The sequence below is a fragment of the Anas platyrhynchos genome, chromosome 14 (assembly GCF_047663525.1).
Source record: "Anas platyrhynchos isolate ZD024472 breed Pekin duck chromosome 14, IASCAAS_PekinDuck_T2T, whole genome shotgun sequence".
Classification (NCBI taxonomy): Eukaryota; Metazoa; Chordata; class Aves; order Anseriformes; family Anatidae; genus Anas; species Anas platyrhynchos.
In genome coordinates, this window is record NC_092600.1 from 14,669,345 (window position 1) to 14,696,604 (window position 27,260).

The 27,260-nt window shown below is 45.2% G+C and overlaps 1 protein-coding gene across 13 annotated transcripts in view; it reads right to left on the minus strand.

Annotated features, from left to right (window-relative positions):
* KCNIP1 (potassium voltage-gated channel interacting protein 1) overlaps positions 1-27,260 on the minus strand; it is a 370,449-nt gene that overhangs the window by 38,109 nt on the left and 305,080 nt on the right. Inside the window, exon 1 of one of the 13 annotated variants that reach the window (XM_005024940.6) lies at positions 12,342-12,567. The exons of the other annotated variants lie outside the window; for them this stretch is intronic. Coding sequence (XP_005024997.3) covers positions 12,342-12,504 — 163 coding nt within the window. The 5' untranslated portion in view covers positions 12,505-12,567. Of the gene's footprint in view, positions 1-12,341; positions 12,568-27,260 lie in introns of those variants that run through there. 13 annotated transcript variants of the gene reach the window in all.

The window sequence follows — 27,260 nt, forward strand, 5'->3', positions numbered from 1 at the left end:
AGCTTAATCAGCATCTTGAAGCTCAGGGTAAGAGTAAAAACTTGACAGCAACAGAATTTAAGAACTTATGTCTGAAAAGTATTCTTCATCGCCGGCATTGAACAGATACTGTTTTTATTTTTCCTGTTACCACGGAAGTGTTGATATAGAATCATAGAATATCCTGAGTTGGAAGGGACCCATAAGGATCATCAAGTCCAACTCTTGACACCGCACAGGTCTACCCAAAATATAATATAATTAAATGATATAATGGAAATGAATAGGCACGTAAGCAGTGTTCTGAGAAGAGAACTTAACTGATGCCAAATAAAACAATCAAACTAATGGCCATTATGTAAGCATTGTACTTCCAGAATAGGATGAAAAGAAAGTTCATTAGCTCCTTTCTGGCTTCAGACAAGTAACTCCCTGGACCCTTTTAGCAGGTGAAGTTACATTAGAAATTCATCTTCGCTACCCAAATCTTCTGATGGGACTGGCCTCATGGCAACTTACCCAGCAGGGCAGTAGCCAGACTGGATTAAAATCAAGATCTTTTCAAGCCTCAGCCTGAATTTCACCTATCAGGTGGTAGTTCAAGTGATATGCCCCACGAGGCAGTACAGTTAACACCATAATACCCAAAGCAGATACATTCTGCTACTTGGTTTGGAGTTCCAGATTTTGTAAGAACCATTTTAGTGCTCCCCCACTGATACAGCCATGTGCTACTCCAGCGCCTGCTGCGCAGGAAGAATTCAGACATTAAATATATTAAAACAGACGGAATACAATATTGTACCATCACTACACGCACCAAGTTACCTCAGAAACACACCTTAATAAGATCAGCATCTTGTTACAGGGCCCTTCGGCACCCACGCAGTTACCCAGCTGGCAGTAAAGGAGCAATGACAGCGCCCTGCTGGGGTCTACACGTCTGAAAACCTGAAGGCATCACGAGTAGCTGAGTGAGCAGGAAGGATTGAAGAGATCTGAACTCCTTCCAGACAAAACCGGCTGACATTTCACCTCCTTCAGAAAGATTCTGAATCCATCCCCAAAGCCAATTTTACCCGAAGAAGAGGATATTTGGACAGATATAATGTCATGAGATGGCTTCCTTAAAAAGCTTGTCCATGTGCTGGTGCTCTCCATCCGCTCCAGTGACAGCCCCCAGCCTTTCTCATCACCTTCAGCAAAGGACAGCGGCATTCAGGAGCAGCTCAACACTCAGACATCCATTTCTAGCCCCCTGCAACGTGACAAGCTCTTACTGCAAGGAAATGAAACTTGTGAGCATCAAGATAGACTTAGCTTTCCATTTCATACTTCTTCAGCTCACATCTCTTGCTGATATATTTTAATTGAATTTACTGGCAAGGATGTGCTTTACAGAAGATTTTATCTACACTCCTGAGGATTAGTTGATAAGGACAATTAGAGGTTAGACTGAACCCCTCACATCAGTTGACACTATGCAACTTTAATGCTGTGATATATTTGGAAGAAAAAAACTTCTCAAGAAAATTAAATCCAGATTATACTTCCAATCTACTGCCTGAACCTCCAGGAGCACTTGCTTACTTTGGTTACACTGTTCTGGAAACACTGTCCCTGCAACACAGTAACCTGCATGGGGCTGGAGCGCGTTCCTGCCTGAATCCCCCATCACCCAGCAGCTCTTTATCCCATAACACATCAGAGCAAGGGCTCCAAGTGGAAGGGCAATAAATGATGAGGGAACAGAAGGCCAAGCTTATCAAATATACCCAGATTGACCAGTACTGATCCATCAGACACTAACATCAGCCAAGCAGCCTGATGCCCGGTTCAGCAGCACTGGGAACTGCCAGCTTCCACAGCCAGTGCCTACGCGAGTTACAACAGCTTTGAGAACCTCTCAGAAATAAAGTTTGCACAAGGGCAAACACATCTTCAATGTACAACATTCAGTTTAGAAAGTGCTGTACATTTATTTTTCGCAACCCACATTAGCTTTTCCTTAAACCAAGGATCTGCTTTGCAGGCTCTACATCCACTGAAGTCTCCGCATTGAATGCGCCTACCCCACTGTCACGGTGGCCATTTAATGTGATGTGGGGGTACATGAATGAGTGCATCACACAGCACCATGTCCCGCCTCCTACCTGCTGTGTTTCTGAAGCTCTGTGCAGATGGCTATTTTGCAAGGGCAGAATTGATGCAGCGTGTTGCAGTCCAGTCTTCCTTGCAGCTCTAGAGAACAGGTAAAGCATAAGATCCTACCCTTTAGAAATCTGAAAAAGCAGCTTGTCCTCTGTGCATCTTACTTTCCCCAAAAAAACAAACAAAAAACAAACAAACAAAAAAAAAAAAACACATAAAACCAAACAAAAATCCTTGCAGGAAAATGAGGATTTCCATCAAGTTTTATTCAATTCTATTTAACTTCCTTTAAAATGCACAGATATCAGTCTCTTCCCATATCCTTCCACCCAGCAGAAAAATGGATTAATTTAGGGAGGGAGTCTGAATGAAGAGCAGCCAACTGGAGGGGAAAAACTGTAAGTAGGTACAGAAGTCACGGGCTATTGCATTTCTGTACATTTGCAGAGTTAATCACAGAATCACAGAATTTCTAGGTTGGAAGAGACCTCAAGATCATCGAGTCCAACCTCTAACCTAACACTAACAGTCCCCACTAAACCATATCCCTAAGCTCTACATCTAAACGTCTTTTGAAGACTTCCAGGGATGGTGACTCCACCACCTCCCTGGGCAGCCCGTTCCAGTGCCTCACAACCCTTTCAGTAAAGAAATTCTTCCTAACATCTAACCTAAAGCTCCCCTGGCGTAACTTTAGCCCATTCCCCCTCGTCCTGTCACCAGGCACATGGGAGAACAGGCCAACCCCCACCTCTCTACAGCCTCCTTTAATGTACTTATACAGAGTAATAAGGTCACCCCTGAGCCTCCTCTTCTCTAGGCTGAACAAGCCCAGCTCCTTCAGCCGCTCCTCATAGGACTTGCTCTCCAGGCCCCGAATAAAAGCACAGAAATCATGGAATGACGGTGTGAGAAATGCTACCAGTTTTGCTGTGGTATGTTGGCATATTCTTTTCGTATGCCTAAAAATGTATTAAAAAAATAACAATATAAAAGACCCAAGTTGTCCCCTTCGAAGTTATGCTTACCGAAAGAGCTAATTAAGACAGTTAGCCTGCTGATTCATCACGAACACAAAGGTCTGCACTTTCCAAACCATTAACAAACTCCGAAGTCAGCTCGATGCCTAAGTCCTGCAAACACTAATGCGTGAAGCAATCAGCACTTAATTTCACTTTCTCTCCCGCCCCCAGCACTTCATCCCACTGAAGACAGATCCCTTTCTCTCAGCCACCTGCTGCATAAAGCACAAAGCGCCCTCCATGCAGTTCAGCCACGCGCAGTCCTCCAGCAAACGTGCATGCAGGCTGCTGAGCTCGGGCTGCCTGTTGATGCCACAACTGTAGCATTTCCTGAAACATGGAATTTGTGCTTTCAGGAGGAGGTTGTTCTTGCTGTTCTTCTACAGTCTTAATTCACTGCCGTATCTTTCACCACTACACCCTAACGCATTCTTTTTACCAGAGCAGAAATAAGGATTAAAGTGACAGTTGTTAGCCTCTGTGCTGCCCCAGGTATGTACGATGCAAAAGCCACTTGGCTCTGGTGAGGCTGAAATGCTTTGTGAAGAGGAAGGCTGGCCATGCTGCACACAGAACAACTATTGCACCAATGGGTGAGAAATACAATCCTCATCTATTCATTCAGAAGTGCTGAAGCAGATCACAAACAGTGCTTCCTACAGGATGACTGACTGAATTACAGCCCTGTGAGGGTCCCACAAAACGTCATAGATCTCAGGCTGATCGCCTACATTGGTAGGTGATTACTTCAGCAGGAGCTGTAAAACACAGGTGGCGTGTTTTTGTTGCATAAAAGATGAGGAAGTCCTGCTCCTGACTTCCCAGGATTGCTGATCTCTGACTTTTCCCTATCTTCAAAGAACTGGAAGACCACAGGCGGGATCTTCTGTTTTGTCCTGACAGGGACACATGGCTACAGTACCACGTAAATTTTTTTCCCCATCTTTCACTCTTCAGTTCTCAGGCTACACTGGAACAGCCGATGACCTCAGCTTACAAGCAGAGGTCACGGATTTGCCAAAAATGCAGAGAGAAACAAAACTGAACAGATACAGCACATCCTTGTGCAGGAGAGAAGCAGTGAATGCATTACATCCTCATCTGAACAACAGCTTTGGTCCTGTCTCACACAACATTCTCCTTTGGCAGCCGAGGGAAGAATGGAGCTGCTGATGACACAGATGGAGCTGGCTGGGCAGCTGCTCAGAGGGCAGCCTCTGGGGTTCAGCATCAGGAGAACGGAAGGCACCAAATGGGAATCCACTGAGGTCCTTCCTGGGCCAACTCGTTTATTGCCAGCCTGGTTGGTCAGACAGAGCAGATAGCTGATAGCATCACTTTGGACAGGACTGCAGGAAAATTCAAACAGGTCAGCAATGTGAAAAAAGGCCTGAAAATATCGAGGTGGAGCTTGATAAAGGCAAACGCAAAAGGCTACAGGGCAGAGAAGGGAAACAAATGCACAAAGGGAAGATGAGGAATAGCAGTCCAGGCTGCAGATCTGCAGGTAACTGTGGGTAAGCAGCTGAACATGAATGAATAGCTCCACGTTGCTGCACAGACGACGACCACCTCACTAGAAGTACAAACAGGAATACACTGGGCCAGGTGTGTGAAGCAATCCCTGCTGTGCTCACAGGCAGTTAGGTCACAGCTTCAAAAAAAAAAAAAAAATAAATAAAATGGTTTACTGACAAATGCTTTGAGAAAGAGCAGTGCTGCACTCACTTACTAAGGCAGGTACGACCTTGCTGTGAGGCAGCGGGATGGACTTTTTACCTTTCTCATCTCCTTCATTTTAAGAAGCACTCCTATACCTGTCCCATCACAGCTTCTCCCCGCCCAGCAATCCTAAAACCCACAGCTTTAGCTCTGACCAGGTAGGTACAATGCTTCAAAGAGAGTTGCAGCTTCTGTGCCTGTGCAAGTTATGGGGTGCTTGTGGGGTATTTATACCTACTGAGGTGAACCTTTAATTTGGAAAGGAAGTGCTTAAGTGAATGATTTGTTTTTTTCTCACTAACTAAAACAAGCAAGGAGACCCCAAACACCTGCAGGGAAGTCTCTGAACCAGACTACACGCTAAAGAACACAGGAACCCAAGTAAGCGAGGCTTTAGGGCTAAGCTGGGAGGGTGGCGCTGCCCCAGGGCGGAGAGTCCAGAAGAGCAGAACCTCTGGTCTGGTCCCAGCCTCTGTACAGCAGTGACACTTACAGCCTTCTCACAAAAAGCAGAGGGACAGGGACACAAGATTGTTTTCTTTAAGGCAGTGCTGTATTCCAAGGGACACAGACAGCCAATAGAGAGCTCCACAACCCCAGCACACTGCAAGGGTGCCGGCAGACAAAACCCTGCAAGGGCAAAGAACCAGATGTAGCAGCAGCTGCAGTAGCAACAGGAACTACACGTACCTAACCTAGATGCAGAGCTGGAGGAGCGCTGCACGCAGAGCAGAGGGGAGCTGTGAAGCCAGGAAGACAAAGCTTACAGATACACAACACACACACAGTGGGTTTACTCACAGACCCAACAGCAAACAGTTTGGGGAGCAGGCAAACATGAAGCATTACTGTAACATGAATATAAATGATTAAGAAATTTCTGTTTCAACAGGAAGGTTGTCAGTAGGGCAACTACAACAAACATCAGCGCACAAACAGCGGAGCAGCGCAATGTGCTCTTCCAAATGCAGCCATGAGTAATTACAGCTACTAATTGCATCACTCCGTGCATCCCGATGGTTGAGGCAGAATCGCTGCTGCTAGAATGAATCCTTCAGAGTTAAAAGATTTGAATTGCCTGTCTGAAGGAGTACCAGACACTAATTGCCTCGGTGTTAACACAGCAATGGCATGAACAACTCAAGTTCCTCAGGGAGCGCAATGACTGCAATTAATCCACTATGACAAACCTTCTCCTTAGCAGAGCTGATGCTGAGAGGAAAGCCCCTGAACATCAGAGGCAAGTGTCAGGAGTTGATCTGGAGAGGCTCCTTCGGCACCAGCAGGTGCTGAAGGGAAATCAGAAGACAATGTGGAGCAAACAATGTCTCCAACCGGGAGCCTACGGCTCAGGCTGTACACAGGACTCCCAGCCTTCAGGAGAGCTCCTGCCACAGACTAGATAATGAAGTCTCAGGGCCAGCTAATTATGTGAGAGATGAAACCTTGAAAGCTGGAAGTGTTGCAATAAATTCAGATATTTCACTATAGGAAACATAATGATTAGTCAGGATAACTTTGTAAAAACTCAGTGATTATAAATGCACATATATGCTTCCCCAGATTTACTTGGTCATAATCCTACACAAGGAGAACACAAAACATCAGAAAAACAGGAATCGTGAAGTTAATTTAATTTTGTCTGCACACCCCTAGCTCCGTCTGCTCCTGGGCGTATGTCATTTCCCCATACATACATGAGTAATAACTTCACAAAGCAAGACCATGCCCAAAAGCACTAAAGCTCAGCAGCAGCAGCAGCACTTGGGGCATTTGGTGACTGCTGACTCCTTCCCTTCATGCCGTGGGACTTGGTCTGGCCAGTTATTGACATAGGCAAGTTAGCTGTCTGCAAACACGGTACGACTATGCAAAGACAGGCAATGCCATCATAATATATCCCTGACAATGGAAAACTGAGGTTCTGAAATGGATAATCCACTTCTTCTCCCTCCCCTCCCCTGCCAAAAAAAAAAAAAAATAAAAAAAATTTTACTGCTATACCTCAGAGATAAGGTCTCATTATTTCCAACTGAACAGTGAAACATTACATAAACTCAGACCATCTTATTTAAAAACAAAACAAACACACAACAAGATATACTTGTTAGATATAACAGAGATACTGCAATTTAATATTTGCAGTAAGATCTGTAGCCCAAAATTCTGATCTACCAGACTAATTCACTTCCCTACATTGCCACGAACATGGAAAAAAAATGAGTCATGAAGACAAGGGCCTGCTTATGTACACTACCAGAGCTCATGTGGGGCTTATGTAAAAACATTCAAATTCATACTGCTGCAAGACATGGAAGTGGATAGGACCAAGAAGGGATCTGCTGTACCCTCAACACTCTTCATACAGGTGAGAAACAACCCAGGGTGGCCTTGTCAACAGATGTCTCATGACAGAGCTACAGAGTCCTGTAACGTGACTACTTACATGACTTCACGTATGCCACTGAAGGACGTAGCACCTGGCACATGGATGACCACATATGTAAGAGGCAGATGAAATTTTGCCAAGTAATAACAAAACCAACATCACTATCCCAGATCAAACTACACGTGCTTTCTATCAGAGTCAGTAGAGAGCTGTTCACAAAATTGCCGCTTCACTAGGCCAACAGCAGTCCTTAAAAATACAGAATTTCAGTTAAGGGCCAGCCCCACCTGAGCAGGCAGGAGAAGAGTCTCACTTCAGTGGTACATCACAATGCATTAAGTTTTATTATACAACTAACTAGGGCATTCAGAAGTGTGACCAAGCAATCCTCGAGGCTAATCATTTTTTCCTTAAAATATAAGCAACGTTACATTTAAAAGTGTTATAGGTTTCTGTTTTGCCTATAAAAACATATTGCAGGACCCTGCCAGGAAGGCAGGTACATGAAGTAATGCAGGTCACTTCTCAGGAACTTCATTTTCATTGAGTTTTTGGTCTCTTGTATTCAAAGGTAAAAGTTTTGAATTTGTGTTGTAACTTCCATGACTGGAAAAAAAAAAAAAAAAAAAAAGAATAAGAAAGTACTATAGTAGGACACAGTACAGAAAAACATCAGATACAGAATTTGTAAGAAGCATGACCCAGCCAGCACTGTCATCAGGTGCCCTATTTAGGGAAACCTGGCAATTAACATTGGTGGGCAGGGACAGGGCAGAAGCTGCATCCAGGAGGCCAGCAGGAACAGGATCCTGCAGCAGGGCTGCAGGATGCTGTGCAGAAGCTCAGGTGCCTGCTACCCTGCACATCAGAAGAGATGCACCTTAACAACAAGTGGCATTTTTATAACCTCTCTCATTTCAGCCCTTTGAATAGTTTGCAAATAATTTCCCTCTGAAGTAAAAATAATTGCATGAAATGGAGGAATTGGCTTAATGGCAAAAGGTACCAGACTTCTGCTTGAAGTGTGTGCTGCTCGAGCTCTGCCAGCACTGACACATATTTGGTGTTTCAGAAGCGTCCCCCAGCACCAGGCCCTGCACACCAGCATGGGTCAGGACAGCTGGAAAGGAATCACTGAGCATGACGTACAGAAATACACTGATTCGGCTGCAACATAACATTGTATGGTGTGGAGGCTGTAACATGCTGAAGGCGATGGGTTTGGCCCCTTTTCCCCCATAGCTCATTACCTTCCTGGGGTGCCTTGGAGTTGAAAGGACTCCAGCTTTCAACCTGCTCAAATCACTTCCTTATTTCCCTCTCTTCAAAGCATATCTGAAGTTCCCACCTGAAGCTGTAGGAAAGAACATGCTCTCACAAGAGCTCTTACAAAAGAATATTGCTACTTCACATGCTCCGTCTCACTGCAGACTGGCTAGCACCTGTAGCAGCTGGGCAATGACTGTCTCTGTAGGGCTGGGCCCAAGGAGCTGGAGCAGGAACCCTGGTGTGCTCCACATGCCCAACTGATCTGCTCTTCAGAGGCTTTAACCTTTCTATACAGTTAAACCACACAGCACCTCAAGAATCAGCTATGATTTGTCTTGGGCTATTCCCAGACATAGCTGGGATATGTCTGTATCTTTTACTCCGCTTATTTGCAGGATTTTGCACCTCACTGTGTGTGTCACTGAATCAATATTGAACTAGTCCAAAAGCACTGCACATATTTGCTCTGAATCCTTTTAATTTGAAGAAATATGATTTTTGAAGCAATATGATTTATTAATGCTTCAAGTGCATCGAGGATGGGTGTATGGTCAGCAAAGAAGCTGGGTTAAAGCCAAACCCATAAAACAACCGTACAGCCAGAATTTACTCTTGCTTTACAGAGAGGATTATTGGTCTCCAAGCATGACTCAATACAAAATGTTGCTGGATGTGTTACATGCTAGGTGGCATGTAATACCTTTAATTGTTGGCGGATGTCTCGCTGCACTTTAGAACATACATCTTGGACTTGTGGCCCACCATTTTGGATGTGACTGTGTGTACTCATCAGGAGCTGGGACCTGACCTCATGAGACTTCAGCAGCTCCTTATCCCAGCACAGGATAGCAGCAAGAACACAGCCAAGAAACAAAGCCCACAAAAGATAAAACAGTGTCAGATAAGCATAAAACAATTTATCTTTCGTGCTTCTCTACCTATTTGGATCACTAAAAAAAACACCCCATGCTTTGTGCAACTTCTGTTTAGTCAAGCAAATTTGGTTTTAGAACTGTATCTATATTCCAGCCTTCAATGTTTGGTTGTAAGCAAATAGGAAACACATTAATGAAGAGTTCTGGAAAACATTAACATTTACAAAAAGCCACGGTCTGATCTTATTGGGGCTCTTCTGTTTGGATGAGTTTTATGGGATAATTTCAAATAGATTCACTCCACCTGCATTTCAGGTGGGACAAAGGAATTGAAGGGGAATAAATAAGAAAGAACGATCCTGTTCACTTGGATTAATATTTTAAAAAAAATGCTGCACACAGGTCTAGGTTGTCCTCTGGAATTAAAACTGCCACTAATGCCTCTGGTTTCAGCCAGTTTGTCGATCACCTGAACTATTAGCAAGAACCAAACCTTACATCTGGAACATAACTATCAGAGAAAGAGCTGAACAAACGTGCATTCAGCTGCAGCCACTTCTAAAATTCCACATTCCCTGAATTACTATCTACACTATTTTCTTCTCCTTAAGTCTTGCTTCTTATGTTATATGAATGAAGAATCAGCACTCAGCTTTCCCCCTCCTCGCCATACAAAGGAACAATGCTTGCAGAGGTCTGTTCTGGCTACAGGAGATAGAATAATACTGGTTCTGAAAAGCAAGAGGAATATAGCCAATTCCAACGGCTCCCTTCAGTGCTATTGCACACAGGCATAAGAAAGCCCCTGGAATTTCTGGATCTCTATAAATCAAAGCAGTGATTGCTTCTAGTGAATATAAAGACATAAGAAATATTTATGGCATAATATAAACACCCACTGTACCTTCCCAATCACAGCACACCAAAGAAGAGAATTTAATATCACCTTTAGAGATTTTCAGATGATTGAAATTTGCATCACACTGCATTAGCAAGCACTTACATTACATTAACCTTACTACTTACAGATGTAATTAATACTCGGTACAAGTACAGTCAGAAGGGGAAAAAAACAAAATCATATAATTTAACAAATGCCAAATAAATATATCTGAATCTCCAAGATATTTCTCAAACAAGAAGAACTACAGCAAAAAAAAAAAAAAAGTCAGAGCTGGCAAGTTTTATAGAGTAATGCTTCTATCTGTCAGATAATCCATCAGAATTCAGGTATTATGGGTATTAGAAATTATTATGGTACTGCCTCAAACGGAGTTGAAAGAAAATACTATATACCGTTCTACACTTGAATGGGTTGAGTGATTATTGACTGATGACTGCAAATATGCACATCCAGAGCTGTTCAGTGAATATATTTTAGGACTGTTTGCTCACTTTTGCTCATTTCATCTGTGAGCAGACAACTTTCTCACCTGTCATGCATTTGACTTTGCTGGAGAAACTGTGCAGAACCTTCTGGGAAAAAAATTGCTCTGAAAAGAGCAGACATTGGAATTACAGTAATTAGATCTAGAAAGAAGGGATAAAAGTGTTCATGCTGTTAAACAGGTAGCAATGCAATTGCTTCAGTGTTTGACTTGACAGCTCATTTTTAAGCTGAGCTGTTCTGCTGCTATTATTTGAAAATAGCTGTCACTGTCAGATATTTTAATTTATTTGTAATTAACTCCAGTGTCACTCTAGGAGTAAACTAAACGCCCCGTGGAATACCAACACATGTGTAACAACAAATACATGACAATTTACATCTCCTCTTAGTCTAAATAAAATAACTCCAATTGAGGCCACTTTTCCTATTTTCCTTAATCCTGCAGGAGGACTGCTAGGATTACGTGACAGTACTGGTTTTACAGAGGCAAGATAGAAATTCCACATGCGTTCCTTGCTTTTACCATTATCCAGCAAAACATGCTCAATATATATATGTCCTCTACTTTTATTCGATCTGATGTCAGCCTTAGCTAACCCATATTTTATAGATGGCCAAACAAACTCACATGGGAGTTTATGCTAGTATTTTATCATTGCTTGTGCTTTGTGGACAAACTTGGCACTATCAGTGATCTAAGCAAGAATACACTCAATGACTTGGGGTGCATGTGTGTGTCCATTTTTTATTTTATTTTTTAAAATCTCATCTGGTTCATTAAGAAGTCTTTTCGTTTGAAATTGACATAGATGCATACATCCCCTTACGATTAGATAATATGATCACCACAGTTTGCTTTACTGTTGAAACACAAATGCTTTCCTCACCTGGGAAAAGCCCTTAAGGAAAAGTTTCACATTGCTAAGGTGAAGAGACCAAATCTTTCAACTCAATACTTGAAAACAGAAACATTTCCCTCCAGGTTATTTTGTTTCTGGTTACTTTACTGAAGTGTTTGCAGCACCAAACACAGAAAAGTTTTCCTTGCTATCCTGACATTCAAAATCTTTATTTCCATCTTGTCTTAAATTTACAAAGGTCGCAACAGATTTTCTTGTTTGTTTACTTTGTCTTGATATCCATATGAAATCATGCGCCTAATTATCAGCTTCTATTACCCCAAGAGAGACTTTCCTTTTTCCATGCTGGCATTAAATTTATTTTCAAGAGAGAAAAAAGGTTTAATAAATACAAAACATTTAATCAAGAGAATTAGATAAAGTAATAAGGCAAAAAAAATATATCACAGCTTCAGATCCTCGCTGGCTATGGTAATATACTGAAAGCAAACAAAGGTCCTCAATAAAACATCAAGCCTTATTCCCTCCTTGCTGCCTGTTTGAATCTTAATAAAGACTTAATAATGATGAAGACAACATCGAGAAACCAGTGCTCCCCTTCCTGCTGCCTGCCTGCCGCTTACTTCCCTGAAACAGATTTAAAGACAAGTAAACAGGAGCCGGAAAACTTGCAAGTTCTCTTACCATCCGACAAGTCAATTAGCCCGAGGTAGTGCAAAAGTTTCAGAGAGGAGCACACCACCACCACAATGCCTAGAGTCTGCAGTCCCTCCGACTCGCCTTTAGTCCACATCCTCCGAGGCACCAGGCAGCACCTGCTGGCTGCCGGCACCCGGCTGGCAGGCATGGAAAGCTGCAAACTCCTCCGGTGGAGGCTTTCCTCCCCGCTGCTCAGCTGAGTGTGCAGCCCCTTCCCTCGCACTCCCTCTCTTTCTCAGGCTCTCCCCCTAGTTCTGCTTCTCTTCTCCTCTCTCCCCCCCGCTTGCCTTTTTTTTTTTTTTTTTAATTAAAAAAACATCCAAGCAATTTCAGCATTTAGCAGTAATCTCGGGTTTTATTTTCTTTCACTTTAGGGTAATTCTCTCAAGAGTTTACTCTGCCCCTGAACAACTTAATGCAGGGCTCCTAACCTCAGCAGCATCTCGCATGGTTTTCATTGGATACTTTTTTTTTTTTTAAACATATCTGTGATACCAGTCATCTTTTGCTTTGGGGATTTTCTCAGTAATCCTACCAATTCGGATGCTTTTTGTCAATGCCTCTTCTGTACTGCATAGGGGACTACAGCAGGTTGTAGGGGAGGAAAGGAAGGATCCTTCCCTTTCCTAATCCTCGTCCTCCACGACATTACCCCAGGACACTGAGGCAGCAAGGCACACAGCCGCAAGGCTGCAACATAATTAAAATCAGATTTTTCAACCACGCCGGTAGTGCAGGATGCTAGGATGTGCAGGGGAGCACCGAGAGGCAAGGCCCTTCCCCGCCCCATGCTGCCAGCCCTGAGGGGAGCAGCAGCCCTAGGGCTTGGAGGAGCCGGGCCTGCTGCCACTGTGCAGCCATGCCCAGGGGCAGGACCTCAATGGGATTTCGTCCATCATGCTAACCAAGGGAGTCCATCATGCTAAGCAAGGGATGCCCTCTGATCACACAGGCGTTCTGTGGAAGCCAGGGTGGAGGAGGTATGGAGTGCTCCCACATGCTTGAGTCATCAGGAACACTTGAATTGAGTTGGAGCTTTGTTTCCATGTGCAGGTGACCGATGAACAGCTCAAACAGCAGCAGAATGCATTTGCAAGGGTGATGCAGGTTCCCTGCCACCGGCAGCTACCTAACCAGAGCTCCCCTCCCTGCTGGCACGGGGCTGTTACCACCCCAGGCATTGGGACTCCCCGGTGCAGGGGCACAGAAGCCCCAGGTTGTGCTTCCCTTCTGCAGAAGGGCTGCTGGTTGGCTGGCAGACACCAGACAAGGTTCCTCCATCCCTCCAGCTTTAAGCCCTACACTGCCCTATCACCATGGTGTTTAGTTAAACCAAACCAGCTTTCTGCTGCTATTTAGTCATTTAAATAAACACAACTGATTAGGGAGTTGGCTACAGGTGCATAATCCAGTGGCAAAACCTGCGGACCCAGAGCTGTGCTTCCCTTTTAAGAAATAATTTAATTATGAGCACCTTTCAACAAAAGCTCAGCTCCCCGCTTGGCCCATCAGGTACTGCACCACCTGTTCTCTGCCACAGCACTGAGCTCATGCAAGAAATTGCTTCTGTGCTTTAAGCCCAAGAGTGGATCCTCAGTATCAAAACAGAGCACCACCAACTCTGGACAAGAAGCAGAAATATTAACTAAGAGCTTATGAGGTGTTTTATTTGAATCATGCCTGGATCAAAGAAAAACCCAAACTGAGTCAATGCCAAATAAATAGCTGGATTCAAAGTTGGGAGTTCTTTGGAGTAAATATTCTACAGGCTAGAAAACATCCTGCAGAGCTGCAGCAGCCTTTGGAGTGATTTTTCCCAAGCAGTGGTATATCTGCTGTATAATACATGCTGTTATTCTCACAGAGGGTAACTCCAGGGACTAAATATTTCCAGCTAGAATCACACAAAACTAGCAGCACAAACTTGAGTGCCCAGTTTTCTACTATAGCCAACAAAAGCAAACTTTGCAGAGCAACAACTAGAAGAAAAAGAGCTTTTTTTTTTTTTTTTTTTTTTTAGATATTTATGGATGAGGTTAAGCTTCCTAGTGAAGCAGTAATAGCTTTATTTTTGCAAAATGCTAAAAAAATGAGGAATTAAGCAGGTCTGTTTAAAATACCAGATGTCTTGATAATAGAGATAGATGGTCTCGCTAATGCCTAGCCTAAGTATCTCTTGCACACAGCAAAAGGGGTTGGATGGCTCAATTAACTGGAAGGTTTGCGCTGGGTATGCACTGCCTGTGCCCTCTGGGAACATGAGTAAGAACTTCATCAAGATCAATCAAAATAACATATAATGAAAAGGATTTTGAGGTAATAAAAGAATTGCAATGGTGAATCATATCAATGACTTATGTGATCTATAAAAGGCTCTTTAAATCTGCTGGGGAAAAATACATCATGTGAAGGTACAACAATCACAGCAAAATGGAGAATCACCTTCCCGTCGCAGAAGCTTCTCCCAGCAGCCAAGCTGTTTGGACCACATTTGTACTTTCAAGGAGGATTCATCTCCTTGCTTCATTTTAAAACAAATACAGCACAACAGGTTCTCATTACCCACACCTGTAAAAAGTCTCCAATGTTATTCTGTGATTATCCTGGTATAAAACAAAATATTAAATTTGTCATTTTGATCGACTATTCCTTTGTTCTCGTGTTATGATAAAGAATAAACAGGAACATCTGATTGATTCTTCCTGTGCAGTTCATTATTTCAAGTATCTCCAGAACACCTTTGTTTATGGATCTTCTTCCCATACCTGGCAGTCCTGAACACTCTTCCCACATGGCCACTGCCCATAAATCTATTTTCACTGCAGAGCTCTGAGGCTCTTCCCCTTCTGTTGTATTTTAGAAATGGCATAATGAGATCATTCAGGGTACTGCAGGTAGCTGTAACATCAAAAATATTAAATTACTATTCCATGCATACTTATCCAATATAATTTGTGTGTGCATAAAGTTGGGGGTTTATTGCTGTTTCCATTTTCAACCAGGCAAACCAAAGTGAGAACCAGGTGTCTGAGTGATTTTAAGTCACCTAGACCTGAGCAAATGATATTGTTTAAATTTCAGTATTTTATCAGCCTGCCTTGGTCAACAGCTATTCATCTCCCCCCATTTTGCCCCATGTGATTTGGGTTTTCTCATATTTCTCTGGCTCTGACTATCCCTAAGGAATTTGTACCTTCTGCAAATTACATGGAGAGACAACTACAGACTATGATTGAATAAAAATATGTCCTGAGTGAAGTTAATGAGTTTAGCACCCAAGTAACTAATGGTTTAGGGTCCCAACCTACACCATGAGCCATCTCCAGCCAGACTAACAGCTGTTCACTGACAACAGGCTCAGGTCCCGACCCATTTGCACTACCACAATCTCACCTTTACTCCCCTGCCCACAAATTACTTAGGCTTCATATCACGTTTGTGTTTTCCAGCAGTTATTCAGCAGCCCAGAGTGTTTTTGGAAGTGCTGGCTAATTACCAGTTCTTATTTTTGTCACTGGAGATGCATTCTGCGTAATGACAGGTCTGTGATGTCTCACTTTGGTTTGGTTTGAGTGCTGCACAGGGAGCTGGGAGCAAGGAGCTCCGTGCCTCAGCCTGCCATCTTCTTGCTGTGTCAGCTCAAGGAAGCAACCGGCAGACAAACCCTTGCCTGCCATAGTACACGTTTTCCTGCCCTAACAAAGGCAGCTATAATCCCATCAGAATGTTTCCCCTTGGTTCACCTCTTCTGAGGCACATGCACAGAGCAAAGAGTGGTTCCTTCATGCTTCCCTGCTTGCTGGCCATGCAATGAAGCCAGCAGGTCTGAGGACCCACAGAGTTCATGCAGAGAAGCAGGAGGACCCCACACTTCTTCCCGTAAGAGGGATCGACCTTGGGATTCCCAGCTTATTATCCCAATTGGCCTCAACAGCTTCAGAAAGCACAGGAATACATTTCAGAGAAAGGCCCCAGAGATCAAATACCTCATTGTTGACTTTTTCTAGGCCACAGCGGGAAGCACAGACAAGAATATCCGGCCTTAAAGGTTCTGCACAGCGCTGAATGGAGCACTCGGCTTCACCCCATACCTACCCCACTACAGCAGGAGCCGGCGGGTGCTAATGATGCACACGTAGCCTCCCATCGAGCTGTGAATGGTGAGTTGACCAGCAATGAATATAGAAACTGTGTAACCTCAGAGGACTAACTTGAACTGCAGTTTACATATGCACCATCTGAAATTGGGTGTAGAACAATTCATGTAAGGGTAACAGCCACCTTTGGTGATTCCATCATCAGATCCACAGGCAGGAATGTACAGAGGCTGTGCTTTTCTCCTTTTATTTACTACTCTATCGTTTCTCTAGATCTTTATACATAAACCCACATGGCAGCAAACCCAAAGCCCGGTGCCTCTCAAGGTGGCAGCTCACCAGCAGCCTCGCGGGGGGCACCGGCTGCTCTCAGCAGCTGCCCCACAAACTCTCCAGCTCCGGACCTGCCCTCTGCAGGGCTGTTGGCTCAGGGTGGATGAAGCACCAGCGACTGAGCAGCGATGCCTGCTGCACCGTGAGGAAGCCAGGGAAAGGCTTCCGTGCTGCTGTCCTACTTTTCTGACTGGCAACGAAAGTTGAGGACACCTGCTGGGAGGGAAAGGAGGGTAGGGGAGAGGAAGTGGAAAGTTAAAAGGAGGCATAGCACAAGAGGGTATTTCAGGCCTGAAATAAGGAACACTAAGGTGATGTGACATGCAGATCCGATCTAGGAAGGAGGGGGCTTTACGCAATCTGAAACTGGGCACAAAAATGAAAAACCTGATGTCAGCTCAACCAGGGGTTGATTTCCCACCTGGCTGACCCATGCCTGGCCCCATCCCAGCTGGGTGCTTTCCCCAGAGCCCACACTCGGAGGTGAGCACTCTCCCCACTCTCCCCAGCAGCAGGTCCACGTCACTGCTGGGAGCCAAGAGACTCAAAGGCTGAGCCTGCCACAAGCCGTACGTGCCCTGCAGCGGCAGCTTTGGCTTACTGGACTTCTGCACAAGCAAGAGGAGATGTGACCCCTCCTTTGTGACACTGGCAATTGCTCTGCAGGGTCTCCAAGCAGTCCCAAGGCATAAAGCTGAAAGCCTCCGCTGTCAAGTCTGGCTGCAGTGATTTTCTCATCACAGGTGGATTTTCCCCCATCATATTTATTTCCCATCAGACTGCCACAACTTCTATCTCAGTTTTATTAAAAGTGATGATTAATAACACAGAACCTTTGTTCTCAGACTTTTTTCTAATGGGCTGCATTTTTCCAGATTCCCATTGACTTAAGTGCTTGAGAATAACAAAGAACAGCTAGTCTAGTCTTTTTTTCCCCCAAGGGCTCAGAAGATCAGGATTTTTTACCACAAGAAAACTGATGCAGGAAGAACCCCACAAAATAAGAATTTCTTAGCATGAACTATACCAAGTTATGTGATACAGCTGCTCCTGCTTACAGTTTCTGCAACAGCGAGTACCTTTCTTTTCCAATGCATGCCAGCTTGCTGATAACTGCTAAGACATTCCTTCCAACCAGGTCTTTTGCTTACTACATCCTAAGGAAGAAGGAAAAATCCCTGAGGGAAAAACACAGTGAAAGGATGCAGCACTACATATGCTTTGCTCTCTCAGTCATCTCCCTGGAGGATCTTCTCTTGGCATCAGTTACAGCGAGAGAAGAGGCAGACAGTTACTGGGGTTTCTACTACAACTCTGTTCAGCTACAAGATGCCTGGAGACGCCCTTGATGCCCCAGGACCATCTCTGGAAGGACCAGTGGGTCCCCTCTAGGCCAGCTACTGCCTGCAGCAGGAGCTGCCTTGCTGCAAGCTCCCCACTCAGCAGGCGGGGCAAGGCCTCATGCTCTGCAGGGATGGTGACCCCAGCATCACATCGCTCTCCTAGGCAGGAGTTATCTCCTAGCACCCGATCTAAGCCTCTGAAGCTGCCATGTACAGCCGCTAGCCCCTCTGCTGTGAAGCCAGGTATCTTCCAACAGTGCGTGCATGTGGTCACCTGCAAGCCACAAAGCCTTCCTCTTGTCCAGCTCCTACCCATGAAACATACAGGCTGCTCTTTGAAAGGCAGCATTTAAGGCTAATACGTTTGAGAGTATTCTTTAGAGAAGGCTCCTGAACCTGGGCCAAGCCATTTTGCTGCTGACATTGCTGCCAAAACCTCTTCATTATCCTAAGAAGGGCTGGACTGCCAGCCAACAGCACGGGCTCTCCTTCCCTACCTCACCACAGCATTTTCCACTAAGATGCAGGGAGCTCAGTTACCCGGCCTACCTTCCCCCCGCCAAGGTTCGGACTGCAAAACACGCAGAAGGGCCGTTTTCAGAGAGGAAGCATCCAGGCGGCAAGCAAGGAAGGTTCTGGTTGGGACGGTAGCCCTAAAGGTTGGTATGTACAGATGTCTGACTGCAGAGTAGCATTAGAAACATCAGGAGCTGGGAAAGCACTTTTGGAGTGTTTCACCCATGTCCTGGCTACTCAGACTTGAAATGTGGTGCAGCCCACAGAGGCACACAGTGCCAGGAGGGGTGGATTTGGCACCTTAAAGATCATCAGCATTTCGTACCTGTCTTTAGGGAAACAGAACCCCAATAATCATGAACAGCCAGCAGAGAAATTCAAGTTCGGAATTCTGAGAGCTTTGTTGGAACGGCTGCAGGCTTGGAGAACTAAGAAAAAAGCCAGGAAGCCTGGCTGTACGAGCAGTTAGTGTCCCTTGGAAAATCCACCCAACTACCCCCAGTGCCACAAGGTACAGCTCTCCTGGGGACACCAGTGCCAAGCTAGCACTGACCAGCAACTCCAACTCAGGTATCTGCTTCTCAACCCCTTATTTACCTTTTTCCCCTTATTTTCAAGTAGTGAACTGAACAAGCAGTCTATGTGGTACATTTCTCCAATGATGCTCCAGGGCAATATTAAACCATCTTCTTGTTTTCACGTACGAATAAGGTGAAACACTGCCCAGTAAAGATCACGTCACAGCTTCTGCCCTAGTTACAGCACACACATTCCAAGCCTAAGCACTGAACACTCCCCACTTGTAGAACGCTGCTCCTTTATCTATTAAACCATGTTTTCTCATCGCTTCTCATAACGTTCTGCACTTATTTTTAAATAGCCTCAAGCAATGAACACTTACATATGCCTTTCTAAATAACCCGAATTTTTCACTTAGCGATGTGCTGCAAGAGGAAATACCCTTAAACACTCATTGACTCTTCACTAGGATCTCATCTTCACTGCATCATCTACACATTACTTACATTTAGTTTTTTTTATCATCTGTAATTTGTATTTCCATTTCCCCCCCAGCTTGAAAGAAGGCTTAGTTTAATTGGTTATTTGCATAATTATTCTGAAAAATAAAGCACTACAAAAATGGCTAATAGGAGATCAGAGTACTGTATTCATGAAGGAATTACAAAACAGAGGAAAACTAACTGTATTTTATGTACAGCATCGTCGCAAATCACATCATCCCTGAAGCATTTGAAAACCCGGGCAAAGCAGCAAAATTCTCAGCAATTAATGCCTCGCAAGGCAACAGAAATGAAGAACAAAGCGGTCAATCTATAAAGCCAACATCTCTCTGAAGTTGTGTTTTCTAAAGAAGTAATATCAAGTTTGTAAAGTACAACAGACAACAAAAAGTAAAAAAGCAGTTGATGCTGTTTCTCTAAATGCATGGAAACTGAGAGAACTTTTGGAGGACGCCAAAAGAGAGGGGAAATGGCTTGGCTTCTGCGAGCACGGCTCCGGTTGTTCTGCTCCTCTAGTGGCCCCACTGGGTAAGTTCTGGGCACAGCACAGATGGAAAATGCTCCTGACCAACAAAGAGCTTGAAATAAAGGCAGTAATGCAAGTGCATGCGACAGGAACTACAGAAAGGATGCGATGCTAAAGATAAATGGTAGCCTGGGATAAATGACCTCCTTCAAGCCTCTGCCCTTCTGTGTATTTAAAAGCAAACTGGACCCTGGTGATGGAGCCAGCTTCCTACTCACTGCCACCAGTCGCACAGCAGAAGAGCAAAGGAAAGCAACAAGCTACCCGCATCTACTTGTATTTGCAGTTCCCCAGCACAGACAAGGGGAAAAAAGCCATGAGCGAACCCCAGCGAGCAGATTTAAACTCGGAAATTAAGCTGAAATTCAAGGGCAAAAGCAAACCAAAGGAAATTTATGACTGTCACATTGGGGAAAGGGCAGCACAGGCAGAAGAATGATTTGTACACAGCTCATCCCAGCCCTGTAAATATTCATATTTGGAGGTGCATTACAGATTGTACACGCTCCAGCAGTCACAACACCCCTCCAGTAACCCGCGTTCCTCCCGAGTAGCACCATGCACCCATCACATTCCTAGTCGAAGGTTACAGCAGACTCACGGGGGAGGGCACGAATTCGTTTCCTCAAAGTCCTCCACACGCACATCTCCAGCACTGGTGTTTTTTCTCAGGGAGCGTAATACACTTGTGCTCTTACTGAAAGAAACATCCACCAGCACAGGACAGGCTTATCGCAGAGGTGCCAATACTCTGGAGCGAGAGTTGCTCATCCCTTGGGCTACCAGCAGCATCAGGTGGGACTGGTACAGGCTCCATCACACACAGCTGAGGAGCTCCTGGAGCACTGCCCCTCAGCACCAGAGGTCTTTGCCCAGAAGGAGGAGCAGCCAGAGCACTGCAGCAGCCCCAACACCATCATGGGCGCTGTGAGTCAGACATCAAGTCAGCTTGCTCTTCTGCCCTCCTGTATACATGTACATACAGTTATTGCACGGCAATCTACGTACAGCATCTGTACTATGCCAATTCTTCATGAAAAACAATCACACACAGCATGCAAGGAACTAAGGTGAAAGGCCCAAGTTCATTCAGAATGGTGCTGGTCCAGTTCCAACATCCACCTAAGTTCTGTTCACTTCCAGCACAAGAAGATCACTGCGTTTTGGGCCGTATTACTGGGTATCCAAGAGCTTTTAAAGGAAAAGTTGGAAGACGTCCTTATCAAGTAACCACATATTTCCAGGGTGGTCCATAGTATTCTGTAGAGATTTTAATAAGCCTCTGCCTCTACATAAATACACTCCCGTCAGTTTGCTGACTGGAACATATTCTCCCCAAGGGAGAGGAATATGATAGCAGACACCGCTCAGCCCTCCCTCTCTCCCCTCAGTTTTGACTGCAGCTTATTAATTGCAAGGTATGCTCTTGTGAAGAAAATTTACAATATTTAATCACCATTATTAAACTAGATACCAGCTTGGACAAATCATTAAATGCTTCACCGATGTTTCACGGCCGCTCAACCACACCCCCTTCCCCCAAATCTAGCAATGACGCCAAACTATGTCTGGAGGTACTGTAGATGCTCATTTAATCTAAAATGCAAAACACCCTTTGGTACATTGAAAAATCCTCGTGTAGAGCCTTCTCTATCCTGCAGCATTTTACATGCACACCGAGTAGCTACTTATAATTAATTTGTTAACCATTGCCAAGCCATGTACTACAAGAAGTTTGTTTTGATACAAGATCTAACTTTCAGCTAGAGCTTACAAAATTTCAAGTATCGTTATGAACGCTAGAGATACAACCACACATTTCTGCCATTTCCAGAGCAGAAAAGAGATGGCAAAACACCACAGCACTTAACAGTTGCCTCAACAAGCAAGTACTGGGCAGTATCCCTCTTCCAGATGGCCTGGAAAACCAAAGGACACTTCTCAGCTTGCAAAAAACACAAGCATGCAAGAAAGCTATTTGGCAAACAAAGGGAGGCAGAAGTTCTGCAGCTCCAGCAGACCACAGTCATTCTGCCACTGTAAGCTTAGGGGAGGTCAAGCTCTTCGGTGATGGGAATTCAGCCATTTAAGCAGCTGCAGAGGTTTAGTTTGCTTGAGATAATCCACGCTAAGAACATACCTTTTTTTCCACCCTCCATTCCCACTTTTGCTTGTTTTCAACTATTCAGTTACGAGAAGAGGTGGGCCTCAGCCTGGGGAGGGCCTACAACGCAGCTGGAACAGAGGTGCAGCTTGCCCAGTTCCCATCTTCCTGCCTCGCTGTGCCGTTTTAGCTGCATGCCCTTCTTACAGGGAGGATGGGTTTTAGATTAAAATACGAGCATTTGAACCGTAAGGCATTCATCATGGAGGAACCCATACATCACACATCCTTTTGGAAGGAAAAGCCCACAAATATATAATATTTGAATATATGAAGCTCTGTGAGCCTGAAAACAGTTTGCAAGGCTGCAAATCGCCCAGTTCCACAAGTGCACTAATCCCATTTCAGTTGCTGGCTTCAGTGCTATCAAGGCAGAAACACAAAAAAGCACTTGATTTCATATAAGTACATCAGAAAAATTTCATGGACACTGCTAAATAATTGATCTGCACAGGAAGGAATTTTCTAGTGTCTAGTTTGCTGCACAGATTGCAAAGCTCCAACCTTTTGTGCTAACGTGCACAGAAATACGGCTCCCTGCGCACTCCTCCTGAATACCAAGCAGGCAGTCTGTAGCTGGTAGGAAATAAGCTCACACACACATCCAAGCACTAGCAAGCATTAATATTTAGGTTTATTCAGACCCAGGCATAAACTTGTTACCAGTGGGAAACATATACATCTTCCTGAACAGCAGAAGAGCGTCTGGAGAGTCAGTTAGAAGAGAAAGAGCATCTTCTCAGCACATAGTCTCAAACCTACTAAAAATTTCACTGTTATAACTCTAGAAAGAGAAGGTGAAGTTAGCGTATTTACTCACTACAGTCAGTTCAGTTTATGCAGTAATTGCGCTCGGAGGGGGCATTAGGCAGCGCAGCCTTGGAAGTGCCCCGCACCAGGCAGGAACGAGGCGGCAGCTGAGGGTGCCGATTAGCTCTTGTTTATGGGAGCTCTAACTGCACAGACACTCAACTGCCTCTCATAGCACAACGTCATTTTAGGCTTTGCTTTTGGTCTCTTTGCTCCGACTCCAAAGCACAGAGACAGTGGAATTAACGGCATCACAAAAACAGAGCTGACAAATCTTATGCAAGAGCTTTACTTGAAGGGAAAGCCACACCATGCACAGGTGAAGGACTGCAACTTGCATGGCAATGAACTGAACTTGAGTTTGAGCCTTCACAGGAGAAATTCCTTCAAATACCTCTCCCTCAGCGGGGAGGAAGGCGAGGATGCAGACTCCCACATGCACAGCCACAGAGGAGTGGGCTAAATAAACCCTTCACATGTCACATCAAAACAATTCAGTTATCTGAGGCCCCACTGGGATTAGGCGGGGACTGGTCACAGGTCCCCCAGAACCAGCAATGAGACCTGGATGGGAGGCACACAAGGTCCTCACCTGCACGCCCATATTCTGTCTGGATGGCCTTACAACACCTGCAGTAATGGTTTGGTTCAGTTATAGGGCTGTATCTCTGCCCCCTTTATTTTTCTCTCGGTACATCTGCGCCAGCACCACTTTGATAATGAATGGACATTTTCTCCTTGATGTTCTAAGCTCGCACGTCTGAAATGCTGCTCTGCATCACCACCCTGTTGGCACCCCTCAGTTACCCCATGAACACTGATAAGAGCTCAGTGGCTGCCTGTGCCTGCTCCTAACAGCCCACAGAGTCACGATGAGACAGAAAAGAGGGGTGCCAGCCTGGGACCCTGGAAACCTTGCTCTGCTGGGGTGCAGTGAAACCACGGCCAGGGCATGGAGACCAAGCTGCCCCAGGGAGGAGCTGTGTGTGCACCCCGAGCTCTGGGCCTGGCTCCCCCTTTTGTGAGGCACGGCCCCAGAGGGCTCTTACAGCACAAGCCCACTGCTGGCTGAGACACACTAGGAGGTGACACCGTGGGGGCACTTTGTCTTGAAGCAGGACAAGCAAGACAGTACCTGGGCAGATGAAGTGATGTTAAGTGCACAATACAACAAATTGCAGCCATTAAACAACCATTGTCATCAACCCAACCTTAGTTCAAGAAAGTAACTGTGTCACAGAAACTCAGTAAGGTGAACTCCGGCATCACAGAGCTTGGCAAATCACTGCTGACTCCTGCACAAGCAGCCAAGGGCACGTGTCTTCCAGAAAGTCCCTTGGGATTAGATGAGCTCCCTTACCCAAGTCTCCTTGGCATAACTTTGAAAAAGACTTCTTGCAGAACAGTTTTGCCTGCGTACACCCACGCATCCCCTTGTTTTACCAGCAGGTCAGAAATAAATGTTTTCTGTTCACTGCATTTCGGGGACTGCCCGCACCGGCATGCCCAGTAAGAAGCCAGCTGCCAGGCACGTTGTGGTATGGGTCTGCTGTGACTTTAGGGGAGACGCAGACCAACATTTCCATTTTAATAAAGACATCAGTTACAAAAGGTGCCACTGAGGGAAAGTACTTACAGTAATGGGGAATTAACAAGTCCCTGTAATTAGCCAATTAGTTATCTTGGATCCAATTCATTAAGAAGCCACACGTTCTCATTTCATTCATTTCTCCTCCCACTTTCTGCTTTCCAGCCAGGACTGGTGGCACAGAAGGCAGGAGAGGTGAGGCCCAGCAGCAGGCACTGAGCTCGGCTGCTGCAGCCCCCTGGCACGCTGTGCCGCTGACCCACACCGCGCGGTCACCCCTGCTCCCCGGGAACTGGGGGAACCCTCTGCTGGCAGGTTCGCCTGGAGCCAGCTGCCGTTACACACGGCGTGGAGGACTCGGTATCCTGAACATGGTGGTAGCCATCCAGGAACCAGCCCAGAACAAGGCAGCACCTGGTGGCACACGTTTCTGCATGGGGAAACCCACTTGGGTATCAACACACCCAGGCTGCAACACCTAGGGGTGTCTTAGAGAGCTTCCCCAGGGCCCTATCTGCCAACCCCACATACATTCAGTACTTACAGAAATCAGCAAAGAGAAGAGAGCAGGGACACGAAGCTGCAAGACACGCACCTTTGTCTGCGTATTGTCAGATCCAGGCTCAAATACTGGAGCTTTGGAGCTCTGGAGTTTTATTGGAGTTTTCAAAGCCTGTAAGTACAGCAGCGACTCAGCCCTGCCTCAAAGTCACCGACAGAGAGAATTCCCTCTCACAGCAAATGTTCTTAGAGATCAGCTCAAGCTCTCTGCCTCCTTTCTCAGCATTAAAGGAAAAATGCAAAAATGCTGGGTTTGATTTCATTTCTGCTTGTAAATCAAGCCACAAAGTCTGCCTCAGCCTCTGTTAACTAGGAAAGCATCCACTGGCTGTACTCTGTACAGGCACTGCAATTCGGTGTTCTTTTAGGATTACTTCACAAGAAGCAAATTGACACAAAGGTCCCCATTTCCCAGCTATAATTAAATGGAAATAATTCCCAAGAACTTCCCCTCTGCAGTAAATCCATGGATATTTTTTCCTCTTACAGGTGACAGTTTGTAGGTGATGTTGCCTAAATGGGCTTTAACTACACAGAGCATAAAAACTTAGCAAATGGCTAAGAGATGAGTGTCCACACAACACAAGAAATACATTAATAGGGGCAAAAGAAAAAAAGTGGGCTAAAGCTTCAGTTAGAAATTCATCTTATTTTAATGTCAACCAGGAGATAATTGCCACTATTACAGAGCTTCCACCTTTAGCTTTGGCATACTTTACAGAGAAAATCCTAGCAGGGAGACAGAGACAGCAAGAGAACTTTGCCCAGAGCCCCGTGGGAAAGCAGCCAGGAGCAGCGGTGAGGACCCCTGAGTGCAGCACGCTGCCCTCCTCCCACTGTCTCACCTGAACCCCATAACTGAAATTGGTCGGGTTTACACACGACCCTGCCCTCATTTTGTTCACTCTTAACTTCGATTCTGCTTGGAGTGACTTGTGCACTGAGGTCTACTCTTTTGTTCCTTCAGCCCTTCAAAACCACCAATCTGAAAGCTTCGCCATTCCTTGGCTGCCAGGGAACTCTAATCCTCTGCACAGCTTCAAAACAGAGAAGAACAATATGCAGGGTGGGGGTGAGACTAAGGGCAGGAGGAACCAGTGAAAATTGAATAATCAATCAAGACTGAAAAGCAAAGAGAAGCATCAGAAAAAAAGCCAGTTTACCCATGCCATGTGTGCCAGCCAAACCCGTGTCGATTATTCTTCTAACCCTCGAGATGCCTGCCTTTGTTAGGAGAAGTGTGTCAATTTACTGAGCCAGCCTTGAGGAAAAAACGCCTTTCAAAGTCAGATGAAGGAAAGTTAAAAATAGGGAGATCACCTACTACAGCTGCAGTGAAACCACAGCTTTCAAAAATCGGGAGAGATGCAAAGCGTTTATCCACATCCCAATCATTCCAGAGGTAGGAGCACAACCAAGTGCCAGGCACTCCTGGTTTAAACCCACAGTTACACAACAAAAGCTGTCATTGCCCCGTGTGTGTTACTGGGGGACAGACAGCGACAAAACAAAGGTCAGCACGTGGCTGTCCCTGCAGGATCTCATTTCAAGGGGTAACTTTGCCATCCCACTGAACAAAGATTGCAGTTGCTCACAACTCTTGAGCGAGACAGGCAGGTCGGAGCTGGCTAAGGGTTACAGGGCATTTCTTAAGGTCCTTGGCTTTTCCTCAGCTGCCTACGAAGTCATTCTGACTCTCTGAAGTCAGGGGAAAACAAAACAAAACAAAAACAACAACGAAACAAGACAATTATGGGGAAAAACAAAAACGAAAAACACAAACCCACAGAACCACCAACACTGGAGACTGCTGAAAGGGGAATAAACACTACAGGAGAAAGTAGTATTATACTTTTATCTCAGGGCTGAGTGCTGTGTTGAGCTCATGCAAAACCCACAAATCCTTCTCTGAACAATAGAAGGCTTTAACTTCATTGGGAAGCT